Genomic DNA, 26,387 nt, shown 5'->3' with positions numbered 1-26,387 from the left:
TTTCAGAAGATATTCATTAAACATAATTTGGAATAAGCAGTGATGTTTTTGCACAATGTACAAGAGGTGACAGCCTGCAGATCTGGTGAAAAATGAGTTATTGAGTCTGGAAATGTCCTACAATAACCAACCAACCACTTCAGGACTCTACCCTGGCCATCTCTGCCTGCAAAATAATTAAATTCTAATCCCTGTTCCAACTTTATTTTTCAAAGTCCAAAGACATTTCATGTCCAAAAGACAGTCACTTGGTACCTAACATGTATGATACACACTGGGTCATCTTCCCATGCAAAATAAATTCCACGTGAATCTTTCCTGCACAGGAAGATCATACTTTGAATTGAAAAATCCCATACATTAATTCTCCTGCATATCAGAAAAATGCACATTTAATTTAACTAATAATTCATTATAGATTCATTATATTTAATCTGCACCCACAGCATCACCTGAATAATTAAGATGCCAGAATCCGAAAGCACTTCCCAGGATGGGCCTCCCAATAAATCCCAATTTGTTAAATCCTAAATTGCACAAAAAAATCAAGGTATGAACACTTGCTGGTAATTAAGACTGGGTCTGGTCTCTTAAGATTGATCTGAAGTCCAAGGCATCAATAATAATGCAAAAGATGTCATTGCATTAAGCAATTTATTGATCAGCATTTATGGAGTAGGTGTAGTTGTAAAATTGGGGCTTGTTTTATACATTGAAATCTTTGTCAAACCAGAACGTTTGTGCAAATCAAAAACCTCTCAGCTACATTTGTACCTTAATTACAGCAGGAGAAGCCTGAAACTTTCTGAAACCCTGTTCCCATTTCCCACAGTTCCAATGCCACGTGTCTCAGGCACATGAGAGGCAGTATCACCATATTTATCATCATAAATACAAGTTCCACACTTCTCTTTCAACTGCAACACAAATTTGGACTGGATTATGCTTCTGGGGAAGCTTCTCCTCCTTCCCAGCACCCTGCAAATGCTCTATACCAGCTCCCAGTCCAGTATCCAGTGAATTAAAGGCTTTGAATAAACAGGTTTTTCCTGAAAGGATGTTGCTGTATTCTGCCCAGATCATCTTTTATAGCTTCACCAGGGAACAATAAGAAAGAGCTGGAAAAGTCAAGGGGCACAAAACACAAAATTTAGTCCAACTTGAACTTTTTAAGCGTTAGAAATGACAAACCTTTACTGGAAATGTTTGTAACATGTGTGATTCTATTTTAGCTGCATTTTAAGTTCACCATGTATCTTCCAGAATGATTTTCAGTATCTTCCAGAAATGGTTTTCCATGATATCGTGTATTCTCACTCTTTGCTGGGCTGCTAAGTATGCAACTTCCAATGCAAAATGCTTAATAAGAGTACTCCTTTTAATCTTAGGAAAAAGACAAACATAATTCAAATAGCTTCTTAACAAAAGCTCTCTTTAAACAGAAACCCTGAGGTCAAAAACACACAGGAGGGCCAAAGCCCAAGTATTAACGTCAGTAGTAAGTTTAGAAAACAAGAACAGTGTTAACTTCCACAGCACTTAACTTGTGCATGTCATACCACATTAGAGTGCTGCTGATCCCACAGATCAGTAGCTGTGGGGAACAGCACACAAAACACTAATTACTAATTACTAAAACACTAATGCACAGCTGATGGAGTTACAGAAAAAATGGGGGAACAGGTTTAAAAACCCAACTTCAAGGATTTGCTCTCTTTTCAAAAGATACCTTGAAATTATTGGGAATAATTGCTGTTGCTAGAATAAAAAATTAAATTTTGCAAAATAAATAAGCTCTTTTTTGTGCAGCCAGCCATCGTGAGTTATGAAAAGGTTCCTCAAACCCAAATATTAAAATAAAGAGGAACGGTAAAGAAATTTATTTGCAAGATCCCTTCAAGAGGAAAGTTTGGCAAACGCATTCAAGAGGCTATTTTTTTAATTCCAGTTCCCTGTGAATTTGTTTAATGCACTTATTAAATCAGGCCATTTCTATGGGCAAACAAATGCTGACGTAGAGGTCGGAATTCAAACACGTTTTGTAATCACGAATGTGTTTTCTCAAACATTCCATATCTGCCTGGGGGAAGAGCAAGGCTCCCTGGCACAGGCCCTGGCTGGATTTGGAAGGGGTTATATACCTGGAAACCAGCCACTGGGGAAGAAAGGAAAAAACATTTTGAACAAGTGGATACAATGAACTGCTCTCATGTACAAAATTCTTTGAAATGGGCAGTTATTTTCGAGCCTGATTCCGGGAAGAAACACAAATTCTTTTAAAGCATTTTTACAGAAAGCTGAGCACTATTGCTTCACTTGCTTGTGCCTTCAGAGAGCCATTTAAAAAACATCATCACGCACGGAAGATGAGATCTGGAAAGCTGGAAATGCCTATCAAAGCAAGATTTATGCATTGCATAACAGGCAGGATGTTCCACTCATGAGGAAGTGCAAGTACACAGCCAAAGGAAAGCCAAAACAATCTTGAAGGCAGCGCGGCCGTGAAATGCAATTACTGAGCACCGAGTTTGTCAGTGCTGCTGGGAGAGAAGGACAAGGAATTACTCTTAAAAATCACTAACTTGGTAAGGTGCCACAGTCACAGTATTTTCATATATTAATTCTCAGGGAAGGCTCTGTGAGCCAAAAGACTCCGTTTTTTGCTTTTTAATTTTAATTCAGGAACCATTTTTTCATTTGGAGACCATTTCCTTTTCAAACGAACACACAAAGAACAATGGCTTTTCTCTTTTCAAAAGATCTTTGAAGGGGGGAGCCTGCCCAGTGGCTAAAGCACAACATCAAAACTTAATTTCATTAACAGATCTGGTTAAGTCTTCTCTGACCTTGATGCCAGTTCCATCCCTGCAAGAGGTTCCTACGGACGTTGTCGTTTGGGAATTGCAGGAGACAGGATTCCAAATGGAAAACACTTAGAGCAGAGAGCACAGGCTTTGCACGCAGCTCTCAGTGCCAAGGCAAGGCATCATCAAATTGCAAGGTTATCAAACTGATCACCATAGTATTTTCCTTTCATCTGCACCATTTGGAGCACCCATTTCATCCCATGGGCAGGGATGTTGGAAGGGAGCACATCAGTGGCTTACAGGGAAATTATGCAACGCCATCCTCTCCAAAAAGGAAAAGAGCTCTTAACTCCTGGTCACCCCAAGATTTCCATCAAAACACAGACAGAATCATGTGTGTCACCAAGCTCTGGAATAGACACGACCTTTGAGGAAAAGAAAAAAGAAAGTGATCCCCCAATATTTGCAATTGCTGGTTTACATTTTGCCTTCTAAAGAAACTCATTTTCACTAGATTGCAGCACCGCTTGTTAATGATTTAAGCAGCAAAACATAAATATTAAATGAAAGGGATTGTTGTATCAAATTACTCCATTATGTTGCTGCAGCAAAGACAGCTTTCAATTATTTCCTAAACAGGAATCTAAGAAGATTCCAGTAACAAAATAGCCTTGTCCAGTACATGATTGCATCAGCAAGGATACTTCAGGGGCAGAGAGAGATGCATCAACATATATATGTAATATTATATATGTAATAAGCAAAATTCTGCTTTGAGTCAGAAATAGAATCAGCATAATCAAGAAAAAAATAAAACTACATCAAAGGTCAAATTTTACATCATTTGTTTCCAGTGATTCAAAAATTCACTGTGCTTTCAGGGCTCAGCTGAAGTGACCAAAGGAGCTAATGATTTTATACAAAAGAAAAAAAAGTTGCAATAAGCGGTTGTCCAAGATGGCTTCAAAATTAATCAGCATCATTCTAGGGCTGCAGTGCTGAAGTCCTGCTCTGCTGCCCTGCCCTTTTCCTCACAGAAGTGATAGTAGCAGACTGGAAAGCACTTCACTCCACACTTTCCTTTTCTTGGCATGAAGGAGTGTCAGACTTGGTCTTGACATGTACAGCCTCATCAGAGTGTTTATGTAAACAGACACCAACATGCTACACCAAAATGATTTCTTTACCATGATCAAACTACATGTGTCTGCTATTCTGTGGCTGGAACACCATCCAGAAGTCAAGGTTGACTTTGCCAGTTTCCTGAAATTTCCTTGATGCCAATCCAAGCACATTGCTCTGCCTGTGTATATATTTGGGGCTTACACAGCAGCAAGGACACCCTTGATCTCATTCTGTCACTCTCAACATCAGCTACGTGTCAGGGTACAGAGTGAATCAAACCGTGAGCCAAGGCTCGCTGCAGTGAGGCTGAAAAAAGACCAGCTCCAGCTGGGTCCCTTTTTTTAATGGTTCCACTGGATAAATTGGGTATGCTGGACACAGCTTCATTATATTCATTACAAATCCTGACATTAAAATCAATTATTACTTTGCGTTCTAAATTTGGAAGGGCTCTACCTGATACTGAACCAGTCAGTAGCACTGCAGTGGAAAAAAAGGGCTCTGAAGGAAAGTTATTGCCAGCAGCTGCTGTGCTGTCAGCAGGGCCTGCACACCACCAAAAACCTGCAGTTTGCAAAGAACCCAACTATCCCCAAACCCACAAAGTCACCGTTAATTGTATTTCTGTCTCTTTACATCATGAGACACATTGCACAGTTTGTATCTTTGAAATTGTATTTAAGTAGGTCACCCCGGTTCTTGCAGCATGGCAAGAAATACTGCAATCACGTTGAGAATTTTACTTTTGCCCTCATTTGAAGAGCTTGAAAAACAACCCTGGAAATGTAAAAGAACTCTTGGGTCTTTTAATTCACCCTAAAGGAGTTTACAAAAGGCGCACACACACATAAAAGCTGGGTTTAACTGGTGGTCAGATGAAAAGAAGGGGACTTCTGATTTAATTCCTACTGCAAATTAGGTTCAACATTATACAGTTCTTTTCAAATTCATAACAAGTCAGCCCAGAAGGAGAGGCTGAGCTGCCAGACAACCTGCCTCCTGCCAGGAGAAGGCCACAGCAAAATACAGGAGACCACCAACTGATCTCATCCACATCTATTTTTAGTGCTGATTTAATGGCCTGTAACCAAAAGTTGCTGCCATTCCTGAGGAGAACAAACTGCACTGATTACCATTATTTGTAAAAAGCAAATTTTCCCCCAAAAATGCTACAGAAATTATGTTGCACTGCAAGCCCATGTGATACTGTAAAACCAAACACGATCATTCTATACTTTTTTTTCTCAGATGTGGTACATTGCTGCATACTTTAAAAGGCCTCAGATCTCTCATACTCCACCAGGCACTTTTTTTTTTTTCCTTTTTCTTCTTTGTTGAAATACTTGTCAGTGAATTTCTTCATTGGCTATTTCTGTCTGTGTGTATTAAGCTGAAGCAAAGTGGCCAATACAGATGGCTGGTGGGCAATAGATATTTATGACCATCACTGTTAAAAAAAAAACCCATGAATCACAGCTTGGAGGATCATTCCCACTATGACATTTTGAGTTAGCCATATGGTTTTTTTCAGTTGCAAGCACAGAAATCCCACAACCAGGGCTATTTTAATGCTCTTTGGGGAGGGCTGGTTTTTTTTTCTTACGGATACAACAGAGTGCGCTCACCTGAAAAGGAAAAATGTTGTCAGCTCTGTTCAAGCTGTCGTCCATCCAGGATTTGGGAGCGAAGGCCGAGCTGGGTCGTGCATACTTCTGCAGCTGGATATGATTACTTGCAAAATTCTTCTTTAAGGGCGAGATGGAGTTCAAGGGGGTGATGCCTCCGTTCAGTCCCCGGCGGTGGTCTCGGCCCTGGGACCCTCCCCAGCCGCCGTATCCGCCGCCGCCGGGGCTCCAGGAGGACGGGGTGGGCGATGGGCTTTGGTAGCTGCTCCACGGAGAAGGTGGCTTGTTAAGATTATTGGCCAAATGAGGCAACTGATTAAAAGCAGCATTTCTGTGTGTGAATGGAGGTGGGTGAGGACTTGCAGGAGACCTCCTCTGTTGCTGATGCTGATTGTGATGATGCTGGAAATGGGGGTGATGAGGATGGTGCTGAGAGAGGGGTCCGATCTGGGGGGAAAAGCTACCACCAAAGCCAGGGCTGACGTGATGTGGAAAATTCTGAAACAGCAGAGCACCATTATTAGCTGAGGCAGTAGGGACCCCTCCCTGATGGAAAAAACTTGCATCTTCATTGATTATTGTAGAAGAAGAAGGAGCAATAGCTGCAGACCAGTTACTAAAACCAGTCAGAGAAGATGCGGTGGATGTCAAGGGCTGTGTCGAAGTACCGAGCCCCGAAGCCTCCTGGTAATCAAATCCTGTTAAAACCGGCGATTCTATTCTTATTTTCTCCTTTCCATTGCCGTTCTCTGAAGAATTATCGGCCTGGTTTTCTTCAGTTTTAGCTTTCTCGGGTTCAGAGAGCATGCCTGCTTCCTGACTTTGACCAGGGGAAAGCTGCTGTTTTTCTAGGGACTCTTGCTTTTCCTGTTGCTGAGTTTTAGATTTTTCTGACCCCAGAATCTCATCCTGAATATTATGGGCAGCTGGAGCAGGAAAGAGCCAAGCTGACCCAGCACTACTGCCATTGGCAGCTGTGTTATTATTTATAAAAGCAGCGGGGCTGGGGGTTGCATTTTGATGATGGTGTGGAGGCTGCAGATGTGGATGAAATCTGACTGGAAAAGCTGACTTATTTCCAGTGTTGTTTTGCACTAACACTCCGAACCCGTAATCCCCCATTTATTATATTTAGGGTTTGAATCCTCCCTGTAGGAACAAGTTGATGTTTAGTGTTTAGCTTGTCCTCTTGTGAGGCAAGATTAGCAAGTATTCTGGTTTTTGCTAGATATTCCAGTGTCTCCCTCCACGCTATTTATTTCAGATTTGGATAAAGATGTTTTGCTTTTTTTTTTTTTTTTTTGCAAAAGATAGATCTCTTCAACTATTTCAATGTGTCAATTTGTGTCCGTTTCCTTCCTTTGGCCAGGAGGAAGGGAAAAATAAATCTTTGGTTCACAAAATAAGAGGTTTCCTTTTTCTAAAGGAAATGCACAGCAATGAGAGAATAAGCTTCTGGGAAATAAGGATAAAGAGATTCTAACTATCCTGTTTTTTTCCTCCTCAGCAGCCTTGACTCGCCCATAAATGAGTTAGGAGGGGAGGAAAAAAAAAATACAATGACGTCTGGTCCCTCAACCCCTTGGCAGCAAAAAATAGATTTAAATCTGGAATAATTTAATACATCTCTATAATCTAATATATATTTGTGTCCTGTTCAAAAAGAGTCTTTGCTGTGGACAAGGGAAAAATTTACCTCAGGATCTCAGCATTCAGATGGGTGAAATGGGGGAGTGAGTTGCAGAAGAGGCTTTATCCCGTGCTGCTGGGTTTAACCTATTATATTTAGCAATAATATACACCGTGTGTGTGCGTGTGTGGTTGTTTAAAGGGGTAAGATCTTATCTCAGGAAATCAGTATTCTCTGTGTGTTGGGTGGGGAGTGAGTTGTGCAGGAGAAGGGTGGATTCTTGATGCTGCTCCTTCTGGGCTGGGTTTCTGAGCTCGCCAGACTCGCTTCTTATTTATGATCCAATATTTGCGTGTCCTTCATATGAGTCCTGGCTGTCCGAGGAGGAAGGTTTTCATCTCAGAAATCAGCGTTCACCGTTCGGGAAAGGGAAGGGAGGGGACAGCGAGTTGTGCAGGAGGAAGGGGAAGGAGGTTTTTTCTCGCTCTCTGCTGCCGGGAGGGTGTTTTGTGGTGCGGGGCTCGCCTCCTTCCCCGGGAATCGCGGCTCCCGCAGCCCAGCGAGCCCCCGGAACGCGCTCCCTCCTCAGGCACTCGGCATCCAGCGGGGCCGGGCTGAGGGTGCCCCGCGCGTCCCCCGCCCTCGCTCGAGCCGGGCAAGGCAGGAGGGGTTTTACCTCAGCAGCGCAGCAGCCTCCGGCAGGGAGGGGAAGGCGCGGCCGGCCGGGCTCCTCTCTCCCCCATGGAAGGTGTTTAAGCGGCTCTCCCGGGTGGCCCGGCGGGGTCGGGGCAGGCTCTGGCTCGGGGCGCAGCGCTCGGGGCTCCGGCGGCGGCTCGGGGCGCTCCCTGCCCTGCGGCGGCTCGGCTGGGCTGCGGCCGGGCCGTGCCCCTCATGTACCGGCCGCACCGGGGGGATCTCCGCGGGCTCGATGCTGCGGGGAGCTGGAAGGACGAGGCGATCGACAGCTCTCGGTGGCCGGCGACGTGTCCCCGGCGCGCGGCCCCCGCTGCCGCCGCCTCGTTTTGCGTCTTTTTCCGTGTGTTTTTTCTGCCGCCTTCCCCGCCCCCCACCCCCCCGGCGGCCGCCGCAGCCGGTACCTCGCTGGTCCCCGCGCGGCCGCTGCCCAGCCCGTGCCGCCCGGACCGAGCGGCCGCACCAAATGACAACCAGCTGGCGGGGGCCGCGCGGCGCTTCCGGGGCGGCGGCGGCCGCGCCCCCGGCCCGCCCCCGGCACCGGCTCCGGCTCCGCCCGGCGCCGCTCCGCCATCTTTGGTGCGGGCAGGGACTCCCGGCCGGGGCGGCCACCTCGGGGCTGGGCGCGCACCGCCCGCGGCGCCGCCGCCATCTTAGGTGTGGGCGGGAGGTCAGGCGGATGCCGGCGGCGCCGCCATCTTGGAGTGAGGAGCGCGGCGGTCGCCATGTTTGTGCAGGGCAGGGCGTCACCTGTCACTGTCAGTGCCCGGTGTCACAGCCAGCCGCCGCGCTCGGCAGCGACATTAAACAGCTTCTCATTCCACCCCTGCCATGGCAGGGACACCTTCCGCTATCCCAGGTTGCTCCAAGCCCCGTCCAGCCTGGCCTTGGACACCTCCAGGGATGGGGCCTCCCCACTGTCACAGGGCAACCTGTGCCGGGGCCTCCCCACCCTCACAGCAAAAAATTTCATCCATACATGCGACCTAAGTAGTCCAAGGGCAAGCATCAAAAAGTCTGGCTACTGCAGATCTGGTTTATACACGACTTCATTTTGGGGATGGATGCTGTATTTACAACACACAAATTAAAATAAAGTTTGAAAATTAATATCAAAATATAGTGACATTAAAATAACTATATGTAGGTACACCATTAGAAAAATCAAGTTTAAAAGGAAAGATACAGAGACCTTTCTTCAAAAGTTTTTGCTTAGTAGAGGGCTGTCCTTGACTTGCTCCAAGATTCCTCAGACACATGACTTGATTTGGATGATACTTTTACCAAACCAAGTATTTCCCAACAATTTTATTAAATAAACTTTCTTCTTTGCAGTCACAGACACCTTGTTTCTATGTGTGAAAACCGCCTTGTTTACATATGGTGAAAACATCATTGTGAAAATGTAATTACTGGGTTATAATTTATCTTTCTGTTTACTGTTTGCAACTTCTGTGAGCCCATTTGATACTGAGTATTATTTTCCTTTGTATTTTTCTAGTTGTAATGTTGTTGTCCTCATCATACGGTTGAGGGTTAACAGGCACTTCTGTCCGGACGCCACGGACCTGGCTCCAGCAGCAGATTGCTGTTCCATGAATAGTTTGGGAAAGTCTGAGTAGATGGCCTTAATTTAATTTCAGGCACACCCTTGCAATGCATTAGGGTAGATGCAGATGGACTGGAGTGATACAAGCAGAATTTCTAAAATCTGACTTTAATACTGTAATCACTTTGCCTGACAAACATCATTTGCTGAATCCACGGGAGGCTCCTCAACGGCCAGTGCTGGGATGGTTCAGCTGCCCAGCAGGATTTGTGGCTATTTATTCAGCCTCTTTGAGAAAAAAATGCCTGACCGATATGTAGGGATTGCAGGCATTAGTTACCAAGAAGAAGAAATCACTGAAGAAAGTCAGGATTGTCTATAAATAAGTGGATTTAACTATCTGTGAGAAAATTCTCACTTTGATGGCTGGATGATGTAAAGAGAGTCTCAAAGAATACAAAGGATGGCAGTATCACAGAATCACGGATGGTTTGTGTTGGAAGAGGCCTTAAAGATCATCCAGTTCCAACCCCTACCATGGCAGGGATATCTTCCACTAGACCACGTTGCTCCAATGTTTTAAATTGCTCAAGCCATAAGCACAAATCCCTGTAGAGTCAAATTAACCCCTTTATCACACTGATTTTGCCATAGCTTATGCCATGACCTAACTTTTGGACAAAATTTGAAACATAAGATTCAAATAATTAGAAAAACTTCACCACAACAGTAAATATTCAAGATTTTTGAAATGGGAAGGAAAGGGGAGAGCTCTCTCAGTAGCATTTGTTCACACACAGTGGTGCAATTCATGCCCAGATTTGCTGCCACATCCACCAAATCGGTCCCTGCAGCTCAGTCCTGATGTACCCAACACTTTTCACCTGAAAGAGGTTTCTGTTTGAATGACACTTGAAGTACTTTAAGTCATCACAGTACCTTTTGCTAATCACCATCAGCATCTAATGGATTCATTTCTGGAAGCACTTTAGCTCCTCTGGGTTCCTAGGAGGAGAGGATTCCTCTGGCCACTCCAGCTGCCATCATTAGGCAGCTTTAGCTGATGGCTGCCAATGGCTCTGTGCTCTACCCAGGCTCCCCCCAGCATCAATCTCCAGGATCACAAACCCCTTAACAACCTCTTCACTGCGAGACTAAACCACAAGTGGGAACATATTGCTCTCCTCTGAGGATTAGATTTCTTAGCCTGCTTTTATTCTGCCAGTCTCACTGTGAATGTCACATAATAAGTGCTTGACCGTGACTCAGGTCACAGGAAAAACTGAGCGTGGCTGAACTGGTGTAGAGAAATCCGTGTGCTTGCTTTTGCTCAGTTAGGAATAACCCCGAGGTCTGTGGTTTGCTTGGCCTTTCAGTGCCCCACACCCTTTAAAACACAGCAAAGGGGAGCAGCTTCAGTTTTATCAGGTGTGCTCAAAAGGCCACGTGCCTCACAGGAGGTGGAATTTCTACTGATAATTGAATAGAATAAGCTCACAGATAAACTGAACCTGAAAGCAAGTGGGATCCCCAGGAAGCAGCTCTCCATCTCAGTCACACAGCTCATCCTGGCAGAGCAGATGTGCCATTTGTGATACACTCCCAGTGTTATCAAATCAAGGTCCCATTGAGCAAAGAAGTGAAAGGACTTGCAGAGCTGAGAAGGAACTCCTTGTGAAAATGCCTTGCCAGCAACCCTCTCTTTTTAAAATCAAAGCACTGCCAGCTCTCAGGCATCTGCTGGTTGCAGCTGTCACGGTGTCATCCGGAGGGAAAGGTGAGCCCTCGGTGACTCAACACCCGAACGTCAAACACTGACACTGCTCACGCTGCAGAAACATCAGATTGCTGCATCTATTTCACACTGTTGATGGGGAAACAGAGAATTCAAGTCTCATTTAAATCATCTTCTGCCTTAGAAGAAAAGGAGCAGAAAGAGGGTAAGAATCTGTTTTCTAAGGGCAAAATTATCAGCTGTTTCTTATGTCTCAAAAAAGCGTAACTGATGTTTTCTTTAATGTCAAAAGACCTATTAGGATGTTCAGATCTCCAGTTTTACACTAAACATTGTTGCTGTATCTTGTCCACCCAACAGGATATTAACACAGTTTAGTAAATCAAATTTAAAGTCAAAATTAACCCTATACTTACAGCACAGGGATTTTAGGAAGTGTGCAGTGGGATATATCAAAATTCAGAGGGATCATTTATGGGGTTGTTATTCACTCAGATGTTCCTCCTCATTTCCTTTAGGTCTGATGTATCAAAGAAGACACAGGACTTGCTCACATTCAATGGTAATAAAAGCAGCCAACAGACCTGAAAAGCTGCATCAACATTTTATCCTAAACAATTGCTCCAGGAAGGCTGAGCTAAAAACCCCAGGCAAGCTGTCAGTAGCTAATATTAGCCTACACATACGGAAATTTTTTAATTCCAGAGCAATTTCCAAAGACTGCAGAAAATGTTCTCTAGACTGCAGAGAAAATCCAACAGTCCATTTTTGTGCTGATGCAGCTGCAACTGCTGTTTGCTAGATCCTATCTCAGCTTGGTTGTTGCAATATCAAAGTATGATTTTATAAACCTTTTAACTCTTGTGTAAAGCACATTATACATGCTAATGGCTTCATTTGACTAAGCTGGCTTCGTCATTTTGCTGCAGCTGGGTGAAGGTACTATATATTGATATACCCTCATATGTTAAGCAACCCTTTAATGGAATACATTGCCTTGGAGTCTTTATTTTTTATGAAAAAAATCCTTATCACTGCCCAGAGAACTATTTTGTGTGCAGTAATTATGTAATATTAATGAACAGTATTACATACAACTATTTTCTAGCCCTATTCTTTGTATGGCATGTACTTTAGAATGACCTGACACTGCAAAAAATGCCTCTAGCTTCCATGGCTCATGTAAAATACAATAAATACATAAATAATTGAGAAGAGGAAATAGGTAAGGTTGCAAAGGCTGTGGTGTTCTTACCACTGCACTTCTAAATCTGTCGATGTGACCTTTGCAAATGCGCTTTTCTTCTTTCATTTAAGGATAACGCTTCCTTGAGCTGGACAAAAAAAAATTCCACACAGGCACAGGGTTTTAAATTTGAAAACTCACTTTGTAATCTTATTTCTGAAATTGTAGAAGGAAAGAAGCACCCAGGGGATGAGCCAGGATAGTCCAGGGACACCACCAGGGGCACCTGGAGAGCAATGGCCAGCTGGTGAATTCCCTGGGACAGAAGCTGTTTATCCCATGGAGACTAAGCTTCCCAATCTCTTGGGGTTTGGAAGTTTTTTTTCCCCCCACTTCTCAAATAAATAACTGCTTATTTAATTCCTCTTAATAAAGGAGGAATACGGGGCTGTGTCAGGGGCCCATTAGTCAGGGCTTGCAAAGTACGCTGGTGCTGTTTTTTACTGCAACTCGGTGACACCTTCATTTCTCAAAGTAAGATTTCATAGCCTGCTCATTTACAAAGTGGGCTAGTGCCTTTGGGTATTTGGGAAGGGCAAAAAGACAAATTGAAAAAGCATCAAATCATTTAATTTCAAAGTGCATTAAGCTCACGCCTTCCAATTTTCTGACTAAAACGTTGGTTGGCTTTTTCCAAAGAGGTTTATATTCAGGGCACAGAAATAGTTTGTGGATTTTAGATTCCTGAAATACTTAACAATGTTATTCAGGGGGAAAAAAACACAGGCTTCTTGTCCTAAAAAACCCAGATTCACGTGCAAAGTGTTAATGAACCCAAGTGACAGCTTAAGAATAAAAATAGCATAACCAACCCTCTCTTCCCCATGCAAATGGTAGCTAATCAAACATTTTCTAGAACAGAATTTCTGACTAGTATGGGATATAATAATAAAAAACAAACAAAACCAAAAAGAACAATATTAGGAGTCCAATTCAGAGAGACCAAAATGAAGTTGGCCTTGTTTTCCACCTGGGAGCCACAGTACCTCCAGCCCCTGGATCTCCTGGCTCCTTTTGGAGCATTGCTTGCTGGAATCTGTAGTCTCCAGGCTGCATCTCCATTATTAAACAGGAGAGCAGTGGTAATCTGCTCCATTTGAGGCAAATTAAGTGCAGCTCTTTGGCTCCTGGCACATTCCCAACACGGCCCTGATATGAGCATAATTCCACAAAATCTGTAAGATTCAGGGCCCATGACTGCCACTGTTCCCCCTTCCCTTGCCTTGCAGGTAATGGGAAGTCCTTTGGTGGGGTCCTTGAAGGGGAGAAAGATATTCTGGATGAGTTTAATGAATATTTGGTTTCTGTGTGGTGAGGGAACCAGTTCAAGAGAGACTTCCAGTTTTCCCTTGGAAAAACTGGTGGGTTTCATGTCACATTTCTGCTGGCAAGGGAAGGGGAGGATGTTGCATATTCAGTGTTCCCCTCCTCGTGCCTTGCAGGGGGAACAGGGTGTGTTTCTTCAGAATAGAATGAACTCGTGCTTTCCAATTTTTCCCCACGTTAAGAAATAGGTCCTGTCTCATTACTGGTGACAGCACATATTGGTAGGTCATAGAGCAAAGGGAGAGCCTTGCGTAGAACAGCTGGGGCCCAGAGCCAGAAATCTCATTAAAGTAAGCTGCTGCTATTTCCAGCCTGTAATAGAGCTTTGGAGCTTGATTATATTCAGTGAAAGCAGGTCATTACAAACACACTGCTTTTTGCATATTATCTAAATTGAAATAATAATATGTTCTCTCCTTTCATGTGCTATATTGATAAATCCCAACTTATGAATGAAACATGTTGATTAGTTAGTTAAAAATAATTAGTTCCGTATTATGCCTCCAAGTTTAAGGCTTGATTAGTGCAAACAAATAACTTTTCTTGATAATAAGTCATTTACAGAGTATTCTCTTAAGTGGAGCACACAGGCATAAAAATAATCTGCAGCAGTAAATTGTGTTATTTGTTCACTCTTTTCTCTTTGACTTCAAATGTAACAGTACTTTTAGAACTTGAGACACACAATATCTATAGGCAGATTCTGATCTCAACAGCAACTGCTGCAGTGCTACTCTGGCATTATTTGATGGAGGTGGCAGAGCTCCAGATAAGAATGTGACCCATAAATGTTCTTTGATTCAGCCTTCCTGGCCACGTAGCCCCAAAAGAAGAACAATTATTTTTTCCAGTGACTGAAAATAACTTGCATTTAAATATTCTGATATTTGCATCAGAAGTGAGCTAATGACTGGGTTTCCTGAGCAGTGGAAGTTCTTTTGAAGGAAAACAAAACCCTGCATGAACATTTTTTTTTAGTTGTCAGTTCGCTGCAGCCAGCACTATTTAACAATGTTCATAAAGCTTAAACCCCTTCCTGAATATGAACATTTTCCTGAACCAAGGCTTAGGGTCATCATAAAGTAATTTATTTTTTTTAGCTCCCCATAGGGTTTGTCTCATATAGGCCAAAGATGGGTCCAAAACTGTGCACAGGAGACATCCCTTAAAGAAAGGCTATTCCTTGATAGGATTAAGGGATAAATACTACAATAAAATTAGATAACATCGTGATAAAAAGCCTCAACTCTGTTGATACTGCTGTCTGTGCTGCTGCTCCCACCTACAGAGCCTCTCTGATGGAAAGTTATGGCTCTCAATTATCACTGTGAAAATCCAGCCCTATTTTGGGAGTGCTCATAACTTTGAGCAGTCATCGAGGTGTGGGAGTTTGACGGCGTTGTTGGAGAATAACAGCCTTCGTGTTGAGGCGCTGAGGCATGACGAGCCTGCCGGAGGCAAATAATACACCTCTGTAGAGCACTTCTGTAAAACTCTTCCCTTCCTGGTTGACAGGAAAACTTGCAAAGCCTGGGAAGAGGACTAGACCTGTGCTTTCAAGCTGCCAGGAAGGGAATTAACCCAATGGCAGCAGTTGTGGTCTCAGCAGATGACACTGAAGATCACCAGTTTTCCGACTCCACGTAATCACCAGACAGCCACGAGATGGAAAAGGCTAAATCTTCACTCTTTTGTGAGAGAACTGAGGTGACTTACTGGTTAAAAACTCCTCAATCCTCCCCAGTCCTCTCAGAGGGCACTTACTGAGAAATGGTAATGGTTTACAGTCTCAGAGTGCTTTTAGAGCACTCAGTGTCAGAAAAAATGGCATTAACCCACTCTCCTCCCCATATTCTGGACCTGTTTCTCAATGCTAATCAGGAGTAATTTCACTGAAGTGAAGGGAGTCATACAAGACCTGTGTGAAAGTGGAATCAAATCCATGTATCATACATTTAAGATTCCTGGCAAAATATGCTCTATTTACTTGAGGAAATTAAAACATTTCAGAGTCTGGATGATTTAAGGGCTATATTCTTACTTCCTGGAAATTAGAACAGTACCTCATGTAATCAATAAATGTATAAAACTGTCTGAAATGCAAGCATTGCAGAGGTCAGGAGTGGAAAAAACACAGCTGAAATCACTTTACATGACATACTGGAAAAGCAACATTATTTTTACCAACAGCACAAGGAAGCCATTGCAAAAGGCATGAAACTGATTGAATGTCATGGCAAAGAGCATTCATTTGATAAAGTCAATTTTGCCACTTCCATGGCAACTAAAACACAAAATTAGACTGTTAAGGGAAGCACTTTGGTTCCAGCCTCCTTTGAACTTTAAGAAATTTGGGGGAAAAAGCCTTTGGGTTGGGCCCATCTGTGTGGAAAACACCACACTGCATTCACACCACACCAGCAGAGTTATTTTCACATCAGATCACAAGCAGCAGGCAGGGTGGGCTGTATTCTCTCCTCCATGGCCTGGAATAGAAATTACTCAGTTCCACGTGAAGCCTTTCCAGTGTTTTCCACAAGAAGTGGCTCCATTAAGACCAACAAAAGTGCTGATTGTGCAAAAGAGATGCTGCAGATCCTCCAGGAGAGCTGTAGGACAGAAATGGGCTCTTAAACATGTGGAGAGTCACTCAGCTCCCACCCTCAAACCTGAAAGAGCTGCTTGAGGAGGTTTTGTGGAAGCACAGAATCTCCTGAGCTGGAGGGGATTCACGGGGATCATCCAGGGCAGCTCCTGGCCCTGCACAGACCCCAAACAATCCCAGCTCCATCCCTGGAGTGCTGGCCGAGCTCTCCTGGAGCTCTGGCAGCCTCAGGGCCGGGACCATTCCCTGGGGAGCCTGGGCAGTGCCAGCACCCTCTGGGGGAAGAACCTTTCCCAAAATCCAACCCAAACCTCCCCTGGCCCAGCTCCAGCCCTTCCCTGGTCCTGTTCCTGTCGCAGGAGCAGAGATCAGAGCTGCCCCTGCTTTACCCCCTCAGGAAGAAGTTGCAGATTTGATGAAACCTGGAGGTAAATAAGAAATGGAAGGAACTATCCTGGACTTTCAAAGCACAAAGAAGTAGCATGTGCTTTTCTGACTCGTAATAACTCACAGATCACTGTATCAGCTCCTGGGCTACTGCAGGAGTAGGAGTTTGCTGGAAAGAGGAACAAACCCTCCTCTGTGCTGCCCCTTCCCCCTGTGTTACAATACACCAAGGCTTGTGATGCTTGGCCAAAGAATGGTGAAACCCAGGAGTGACTCTGGACACTTGCTGGTGATCCTGAGTCACTGGCTCATGCTAAAGTCAGACCTGCAGTCAGACGTGGGGTGTTCTATGGGGACTTTGCCATCAGTGCTTTATGCCTGACTTTTGCATCACAAATGCTCCTGGAGGCATTAAAAGACATTTCAGTGAACATCCAGTGAGGAGAATCGACTCCTGCAGAGCCAGTCTCAGTTTTGAATGGCTTGGCTTCTTGGGCTTGTCACATCTTCCCAGTGCCCAAACCTTTGTATTGTAACGTGGTGTGCCGTAAATATCGGGAATGGAACGGATTACATCAGCCACCCTCGTGCTGCCAACCTCAATATTAAACTCTGCAGCAGCAAGGAGCCCTGCCCAGAGGACTATGACAACTATTCAGCTGCATTTCTATTAGAATACAAAGTACAGAATAAACCCACAGCGTTTCTGGCAACTGATACTACGTGTCAGATAAGAATGGCACAGGGGAGAACAATGCCAGAGCACTGAAGTTCCTTCTTAGATTAAAAGCTGAGGATACTCGATATGTGCCCTTCCAGAATGTGCTGTAGGTCAGGCATTTTTTTATTTGGATTTTTTAAATAGTAAAAGCAAAATGTAGTTTCCTATTTCTACACCCACTGACTCTTTTCAGGGTGTTTTGGCTGCAACAAGGGAGAGAGAGGGATGTGGTTGGATTTTAATGTATTTTCACCTCATTTCAGTTACTCAAAAGACACTGGTTTAAATGCATAAAAATATGTTCAACATTTCCTGGCAGTTTCTCTTTGCTCATTCAGCTGCACATCCACTGTACTGCCCTCACTGCAATTTCAAGTTTGCTTGAGGTTGTTTGGGACAAATAAAATCCCATTCTTATGAGATAAGCCAACATTAATTTCCAGGAAGTTTGACCAGAACTGTTGTCCCCATGTTAGACTGTTCATCAGAACTATTTCTTTTCCAAACCTTATCATAAATATTCTTGGGAGAGACTGCTCAAAGATTTGGGTAGCAAGTTTGAAATAATTAGACTCAGCGGAACACAGGTTCTAAAGAGTGGAAGGCATGATTCAGCATTTCATCTTTTCAGTATTAATGATTTGTTGTTTATTTTTTTCAGATTTTCAAGGGAAAAACTGGACTGACTTCTCTGCGTGGGACTTAGATATCCTGGAACTGGAAAGATAAAGGAGTTGGCAAGAACTTGCTTTATCCACCATGCTGCTCTCTGACTGCTGCTGGCCCCACAGAGATGGCTTCATTCCATCAGTATTTATTGCATATAATTTGCAAACAGCTCGTTGAGATGCTCTGAAAGATGCAATAAAAACCCAGAAAATATGAATGCTCAAAAAATGGCATTGTCTGCTGTAGGAATATGGAACCAGATCCCTGGGACCTGTGCCTTTATTTCAGCGAAGGAGCTGGGCTATTGTTTCTATTTAAAATTGGTTGCCATGGTGGTTTCATCCGGGCTTTTGCCCTGATGAAAATTGTTTGTATCAGTGACGCAGCAGCGCTGGCAACCCAATGTTTGCATCTACCTCCAACAGAGCAGCAACTGTGGAACTGGAACCTGACATTTCACCTGAGCACCCCAAACAGGTTCCTTAAACACCCTGGGACCCCTGGCTGTCAGACCTGAGCAGTAGTGGGAACCCAGCCACCACGCAGGTGCTTTGAATGCCTGCAGCTCCTGAGGCTCTGACAAAACGGAAATGCTGAAGTGAAAGCCCACGGCCAGGGGGATCATTCCCCAGGTGTGACCCTGGTGTGCTGTTTGGATTTTGCAGCACCACCTGGAAATTTCTGGGAAATTTGAGGTCTCACATTTTGAAAGTGATGGGAAGCCCTGCCTGCCCTTCAGATCTGCTGATACAAGAGTCTCTCCCATTTTCTAATGAGCCTCAATCATTAGCCTCCTTATGTCACAGGCAGCAGTTATCCCGTTAATTAGGTGAATGGCAGCCACTGGAACACTCAGAAATGTTTATGAATAATACAGGTTAAAAAAGGAACTCTTCATATGCATTTATTTCAGGTGACAGTTCAACTTCTGGCCTAAACTCAAGGGTCCTCCAAAACTTCACTTTGCTTCCCACTTGGTGCTGATTCTGCAGGGCACATTCACAGGGACAAAGCCAAGACAGTCTGAGATCTCAAAGAAACTTTTAAGCTTAAAGCTTTCTCTTTAATGAGAAAAGGTCTTTTGGAATACAAAACCTCCTGCAACGGACAGAGGGGGTTAATGCTCCTCCCTGCATTGTCTGTCAGCACTATACCATGCAGAAAACAGCAGCAGGTTTCCTAGCTGGAGCAGTGCTGGTTAAATTGATTTAGATCTGGAACATGAGTACCAGTCCCTTCATCTTTACTGGGAAATCCTCCTTTCCAGCAGATGTGATAAGTGGGGGAGGAGGAACCCAAGAGCAGCTGTGAACAATGAACAAGGACCAAACGTTATCAGTAGAAAGAGAAGCTGGCAGTGCCAAGAGCATGATGGCAGCTCGCGCTGTGCAGAGCAGAGTGCCCGCGGTGCCAGCTCTGTGTTCCTTCCTAGCCTGCAAATGAAACAGCCTGGCAGTCTGTCTTTCCTGCATGGAGATTGGATTTCAGCTGATGTGCCTGCAGTGCCCGCTCTGCTGAGCTGCAAGTGAAAGATCTGCTGAGTAAGAAATTATTAAAGACCAGCAAGAGCTTCGTTGGCTTTTGGTGCTGTCGGTGCAAACTTTATCGATAATGGAGCAGCTTTTCCAGGAACACAATCAGGAGAGCCCAGGCTGTGTTAGCACCTCGCTGCTCCAGTCAGCTGTTCCAGGAAGGGAGCTCTGCACAGAGCCTTTGCTGTTCTTTATTCCAGAGGCTCGGGATGTCAGAGCTGAGGCAGTGCTCCATGTGATGCATCGCCTCCCCCACACACACTCGCAGGCTTAAAAGCATCACAGGCTCCAAACTGGGACTATTTTAGAAGGGACTGGTCTGTCTGCAGCAGCCTGGAGCCCAGGGGGATCTTTGGAGGGAGAGCTGAGGGTCTTGCACAGTCCTGTGAACCTGCAGTGATGATTTTTCCATTGAAAAGAGGAAAGCTGCAGGTCAGAGCTTCACCCCATCAATATCACTGGGATATGGCAAGAGTCAGACCAGAGCTCCTGGATACTTCAACCAGGAGCTTTGTATAAAACTGAGACACAGATTCCTGAAAGCTCCCTGTTAAAAGCTGGCACCCCAAGGATGGCAGAAGCCAGGTGACTCTGTGTTTGTACCATTGCTGCAGATGACATCTTTCTCTTAAACCCTTTAAATCAATACACTACTCTAAAAAAGGCCAACCTGTAATAAATGCAGGAAAATATCAGTGTATGAGAGGAAAATATCAGAGGTTGCACTTGGTTAGGCCTCTCCTACATGCACAATCTGAATGATAGAAGCTGAGAGCTATGCTCTCCTGGCAGCAGTTTTTGTGGGACAGAATTTCAACCCTTACCATGTATCTTGTGGGTTACTCTGAAGGCATAACAGGGGTAGGAGCTGTGCCCTGCAAGGCTCTGCTACCCTGGCATGCTTTGGGTAAGGCCCTGGCCCCTTCTCAAGCTCAGCCTTATCATTAGACTGCAATCAGGAGAGGCAAGAGAGATTTCTGCAGTAAATATTGTATCAGGCAGTCTGGGCTGCTTCAAATGAGAGCAGCTCATAAGGAGCTACTAAATATAAAATCATCCTCAGGGCAGCTCCAGTTTAAGCCAGGGCATATCAGCCCTCAGAGAAGCACAGAATCTCTGGGATGTAAATAAGAGAAAGGGAGGGTAAAGGGGAAAACGAGAAGCTTACAATTGAAATTCTGAAAAACAAATGGAAGGTATGCCATGCAAAGAGAGAGAACCAAAAAAACTCAGCCATCAGGAACATGAAATGTCCAATATCTGCAGTCCTAGTTTGGAATTTCAAGTGTCCTCTGCCACAGCTTCATGCACTGCTGCCTTACACAAATCACCCTACATACCATGGTGGCTCCTCTACCTTGGAGGACCTTTCAGCTCATTCTAACCCTTCTCTGCCCTCTGCTTTCTCCAGACCGTTCCTCCCTCTGTGTCTGTACATAACCCACAATATATTGATGTCCCCAAAGCCTCTAGCAATGAGCAGAAATGCAATAATTAAATGTCTCAGCAGCAGAAGTGAGTTTCCCATTGCTGCAGATTAAACTCCACCTCCTAAAAAGGCAGAAGATGTTCTCTGTGGTTTTCCTGTTCTGTGGATGGGAGATCTGGACCCAGTTTTACACTTGCTGTGGGTGAAACGTGGTCTGATGGAGGTGCAAAGGAAGCAGATCCAAAAACCTCCCAAGACAGTCACAGAATCTGCTGGGGTCAGGTTCCTGCTGGATGTTATTGAACTAGTTCAGCGATCCAAAACTAGATCTGAACTTTGCTGCTCTGGCCTATATCTGAGGGAGATAAAAGCTGCTATCTATATCCTTGGGGCCATTGCTGAGCCACATTGTGTTTCCAGGTTATGTTACCAACAGCTGACTCTGCTGACTTCTTGCCTCTGATTCATTCTTCACTTTTATCCGCCTTTTCAGAATACAACTAATCCCAAAACATACGGAAATCAACAATTACCAGTAAATTTAATGAGGTGGCAGCAGGACACCCTGATTCGCAGTTAATCCTATGAGCCAGACCATGCTGACAGGTTTGCAAATACCTTTGCTAAGCTTCAGTGTCAACACAATTTTATATTTTGGAGGCAGGTCCTCTCTTGAAGGGCACTTGCATCATCCTTGGGGTTGGTGCCCTGGTGCTTTTTGAACACTCTCTATTCCAAAGGCATGCCTCTGAGATGTCTTCCAAGTTCTCACCATACCTGGGCCAAGTGCACTGCATGTAATTAATTTTCATTCTGACAATAATATTTTAATCACAGCATTAAAAGCATGAGCTTAAAAGAAATAATAATAAAAAAATATTATAAACATATTCTAGAGTACAACACTAGTAAGGAAAAGTAACCACATCCCAATCTGTTACAGGCCAGCCCAATTTGACCTGTGTTTTTATCATCTCCTGCTGTATCAATTTCGACCTATCAGACCTACTTTTGTACACACATCTTCTAAAAGGCTGTTTACCCCTGCAGCAGGTGCCTCTCGGTCTTTTATCTCTGACACCCTATGAAAAACGAGCGAGGAAATGAAGCAGGACACATCTGACAAGCTGGAGTGGAGGGAGATTAGGTGAGCACCTAAACAGGAACTGGGAATTTAATCTGTTTTGGTATCAACTGTACTCAAACCTCTAAACATCTTTTACTACCTTGACCCAATTGACTTGGACACAGTTCACCCAATAAATCTGTAGCAAAGCAATTCAAGTGTCCCCAGGTCATCTGCTGGCACCCAAAACAACAAACTGAGGGTTTGGGATCCTAATAAATGGTTCTTCAGGACAGTGGAAGTGTTACATTTGACCTGCTGGGCCAGCAAGAACCCACTTCTTGTGCAACCTTGACTTCATTCTGGCAGCTTTCCTGAGGCTTGTCCTACTACTGTAGGCTGTGAGCTGAAATTCATCCAAGGCTCTGGAGATCTTGGAGCCAAACTCTTGCTCTTTGTGCAAAATGTGTTGCATCAGTCAAACCCTGCTGAGCCCCAGCAACCAGGCTGGGAATTGCAGCAGCTGGGTGTTGGGACTGGGGATGGATCCGTGCTGAAAACAGGAACACCAGCCTGCAGAGCATGGAGCAGTTGTTGCTGGGAGGCTTCAGAGCTGATTTCTGAAGTTCTCCTCCAATGCTGGGTTGCTTTGTTTGGATTTTTAAGTCATTTTGGGAGCTAAATACAGCTGGATCAAAATCACTATAAAAGGGAATTGGATTTGGTGACCCTCCATTTCCTGAGAGTAGTATTTTCTGGGCACAGAACAACCGTTTGAATCTTTGAAAGATTCAAGCATGAAAAGCAGGGGGTTTGGAACTATTTATTTGCATGAAGATTGGAGCTGGGTAGCTCAGTCCAGAATGCATGGAGCACACACACACAATATACACTTCTATCATCATTAAAGCCACAGGGGTATATAAATATATTTACAGAGCATACAAACAAACCTGTTTTTACATTCAGGTGTGTGGTTTAGTTATCAGAACACTCCTGAGAGAGCCAGGCACAACCTAATCTTTCATAGTCCCTGGTGACCAAAACCAGACCATCAATTTACACTTTTGAATGTCTCAATCACAACTCAGTTTGTCAACACATTACTCTAATTTCTAATTTGAGTTCCTCAGAAAATCACTTTCTATCCTTCTGGCTGGACAGTAGAACCTGAGGACATCTCTGTTTCACAGACAGATTAAAAATGGGTGAAAATAGATCCAGCAAAATTGGTTTGCTCAGGACCTTTCATGAAAGGAAGGCACAAACTTCTTTGCTGCAGTCCAGATCTGGGGGCTTTTACCCAAACAGTTTCTATACAGTCTTATGGGAGAGAAGACACTTCCCTTTTCCCCCTTAAAACTCAATTGTTTCCTTATTGCCAGCTTTTATAGCCAAGTTACAAATGTTATCAGCATGATGGCAAAAGGAGGGAAGATTGGATTGACTTTGGAGAAAGACAGGAATTTTAATAAAGCCAAGACACCCACTGGCAAGAGAGACATGAGAAAGGCCATAAAAGTGAGCACACACAAGTATTTAAATAATATGACCAAAAGCAGAGTTATCACACCAAGCCCATGCTCTCTAACTTTGCACCAAGTCCCTCAGCTCTCTGAAGAGAAGCTGATATCTTTCCTAGAGTCCAGCTAGTCTGAGAGCCACTCATTTAAAGTAGATTTTTTTTAGCCCCATTGCCACAGTAAATCATCAGGATGGATGGAAAATGTGTTTAAACGTGGTAAACAGTGATGAATCACCAAATCTGCTGCCTGGCTGAGATGGATCACCCCTCACATGGGATCTGCTCCTCCTGCCTTTGGCTGAGGTGCTGCTGATTCTCACTGAGAGTTCAATAAAACCACAGCTTTTTCCCAGTACCTTCAAGAGCAATTTGTATATTTGATTCATGTTTCAGGAGTGGAAAAATCATTAAGCCCATTAAAGGAATAATATCGAAAGGCACAGTGCAGGGAGGGGGGAAAGTCCATGGCTGCAACTGGGTTGGGAAGAGAGGGAGAAACCCGAGGGTTGCCCTGCATAAAGCAGCACATTTTTAGTGTGGCTGAAGCAGCTGCCTGAGACAGAGATGCTCTCACTGAGGACAGAGAAAAACGTTCATCAACAGCAACAAAAGACCTTGGAGCATCCCTCCCCAGCCCTTTATTTGCTGAGAGTGTAAGGCATGAATGATGAGAGCGCTGAGGGTTAAAGTAAAAATAAAAAATCACTCTCCAGGAAAACACGGGAGAAAAGGGCAGCTAAATCTCTGACAGATGAGAATGCTCTCGGGGTGTCAGCAACAGGAGTTCTGATTTACACTATCTGGAGGGAGAGATAAGGACTCCACAGCACAGCAGCATCTAATAAATGATGCCTGCAGCACAATAACAAGAGCGAGCTCTTCATTTTATTTATTTATTTCGCAGTTAATTTAGTGTTCCTGAAAGCCAGGGCTTTTTTTATACCTCTGGTCACTGACAGTACAGCCAAGTCCTCCCTCACTCACGGCTCTGTCAAAAGACACTTTATAAATAACTGGAGATGAGGATCTCCCCCCCAGCCTGTGGGATCCAGCACTTGAAAAGAAATGAGCAGCACTGGCAGGCACAGCCCAGCCCGGCTCTGCAGGGTGTCACAGCCCTGCCTGGCTCAGACCTGCCTTCAAAGCCTGAGCAGCAGGGCCATGTGGATGTGCTGAGCACCTGATGCACAGAACCAGCAGCTCCTGTTGTCAAACTGATCTCATTTCCACTTCTGGGGTCTGCTGCAAGGCTTTGAAATGAAGGCTGGAGACAAGATAGATGATCAGATAAAAGTTGGAAGTATAGAATAACAACTCCTCCACTCTCCCCCTCAAAAGGGAAGAAAAAACAGGTGCTAATTTCAGAGACAAGTTAAAAAATCACCCATCACCTGATTTAGGGTCGTTCCCCCTGCTTTGCAGGAAGGATTGATTGCTGCACGGCAGTGATTTCAATGCACTTGTTCAGAACAAGAGGTGTTGCAAACACCTACTTTGTTTTTGCTGCTGCTTCCATGTTCCTCATTCCCTGCAGTCTGTCCCTGGCTCATTAGTCATGTTGGGGCAATGATAAGGTGGAGAATGATTACATAGTTGGCTCAGACTTTTCCCTTCCCAGTACAGAGTGTGCTTGGATCCCTCCTGGGTGGAGACTGACCTGAATGCTTTCTTTAAACCATGCACATGCAGGCCTGTAGTGTAATGATTTCCACTTTGGTTATGTACCTGTTCCTGTTCCCATTCCCAGGGCCCAGCTTTCCAAACAGGATGGTCCTGATTCAGGCCCTGTTGTTGGCTGATTTGAGTGAAAAAGCTGCAGATCCACATTGAAACAGCTCAGCTTTTCTCAGCTGTCTTTAGGAAAAGCTTTATTCTGTGCATTCCTCACCTGTTATTCCGTGTAGTGAATTCATGAGTGAGTGTGTTGTGACAGTCCCCTGAGGAATATTGACTCTGGGAGTAACTTTCTGAGCACTTCACAAAGTGTTTGTGAGTGACTGTGTTTGTGGGGAGGTTCTGGGTTTGTCTCTCTGTCTTTTATTAGGACAGGGGTGGGTTTTACCCACCTCAATACAGGTATCTCCTACCCTGAGGCAGGCCAGGGCTCACTTCACTGGGTAACAGTCACAGCACAGGACAGCTGTGAAGAGCCAAGAATCCAAGGTTGTGCTCAATCCTCTTCCCTCACGTGTTTTTATTTTGCAGAAGGCACTAATGTCCCTTCTCTACCAGTCTGAGCCTCAGCTTCCTCCTTGTCTCAGTCTTTGACTCACCATTACGTTCAATCTGCGTCATTTCTCTTGCCATATGCTTCATTTCAGCCTTTCCTCTATTCCCACCCTGCCAGGAGTAACCCAAACACAAACTGCCTGGTGGCTTGCCTGCAGCAAACCCCTCCTTTCTGCCCCAACACCACCAGAATTACCTGTTCAAAGCCACCCCGACCGTTCCTCCTGTTGCTCCACAGCCTCCCACTGCTGACGCCCTCACATCCCTGCCCTCTGCATGCAGTGCTGATGGAAAAGCAGGTGCAAGATGCAGGGTGAGGAGAGGGGGTTGCAGAGAGAGCTTTGGGCAGTGAGACACAGCTCCTCTGCCAAGGTACCACTGCTCCTGCCCCGAGCTCCTGCTCAGCCCTGAGCTCCACCTGCTCTGCCAGTTCCCAGCTGTCAAAACACTTCTGCCAGGGAAAGCAGCGCTCTCCCCCACCTGCCCTG

At 44.6% G+C, this 26,387-nt stretch overlaps 1 protein-coding gene and 1 long non-coding RNA gene across 3 annotated transcripts in view; one reads left to right on the top strand and one right to left on the bottom strand.

The window, feature by feature from the left end:
• The window catches only part of CPEB4 (cytoplasmic polyadenylation element binding protein 4), a 36,504-nt gene extending 28,917 nt beyond the window's left edge, over positions 1–7,587 (bottom strand). For both annotated transcript variants that reach the window (XM_088063650.1, XM_014253105.2), the window contains exon 1: positions 5,558–7,587. In XM_088063650.1, coding sequence (XP_087919776.1) covers positions 5,558–6,679 — 1,122 coding nt within the window. In that variant the 5' untranslated portion in view covers positions 6,680–7,587. The remainder of the gene's footprint in view (positions 1–5,557) is intronic.
• A 3,617-nt stretch (positions 7,588–11,204) lies between these two features.
• On the top strand, positions 11,205–18,319 carry LOC106628217 (uncharacterized). Its single transcript, XR_001331496.2, has 3 exons — positions 11,205–11,369; positions 11,683–11,726; positions 18,111–18,319. It is a non-coding gene; the product is annotated as an uncharacterized LOC106628217 (long non-coding RNA).
• The last annotated feature ends 8,068 nt before the right edge of the window (positions 18,320–26,387 follow it).

The sequence above is a fragment of the Pseudopodoces humilis genome, chromosome 17 (assembly GCF_049639895.1).
Source record: "Pseudopodoces humilis isolate 2021_Gansu_Grassland_sample_001 chromosome 17, ASM4963989v1, whole genome shotgun sequence".
Lineage (NCBI taxonomy): Eukaryota > Metazoa > Chordata > Aves > Passeriformes > Paridae > Pseudopodoces > Pseudopodoces humilis.
Note: the sequence above shows the minus strand (reverse complement) of the source record. Positions and strands in the feature narration are given on the sequence as shown.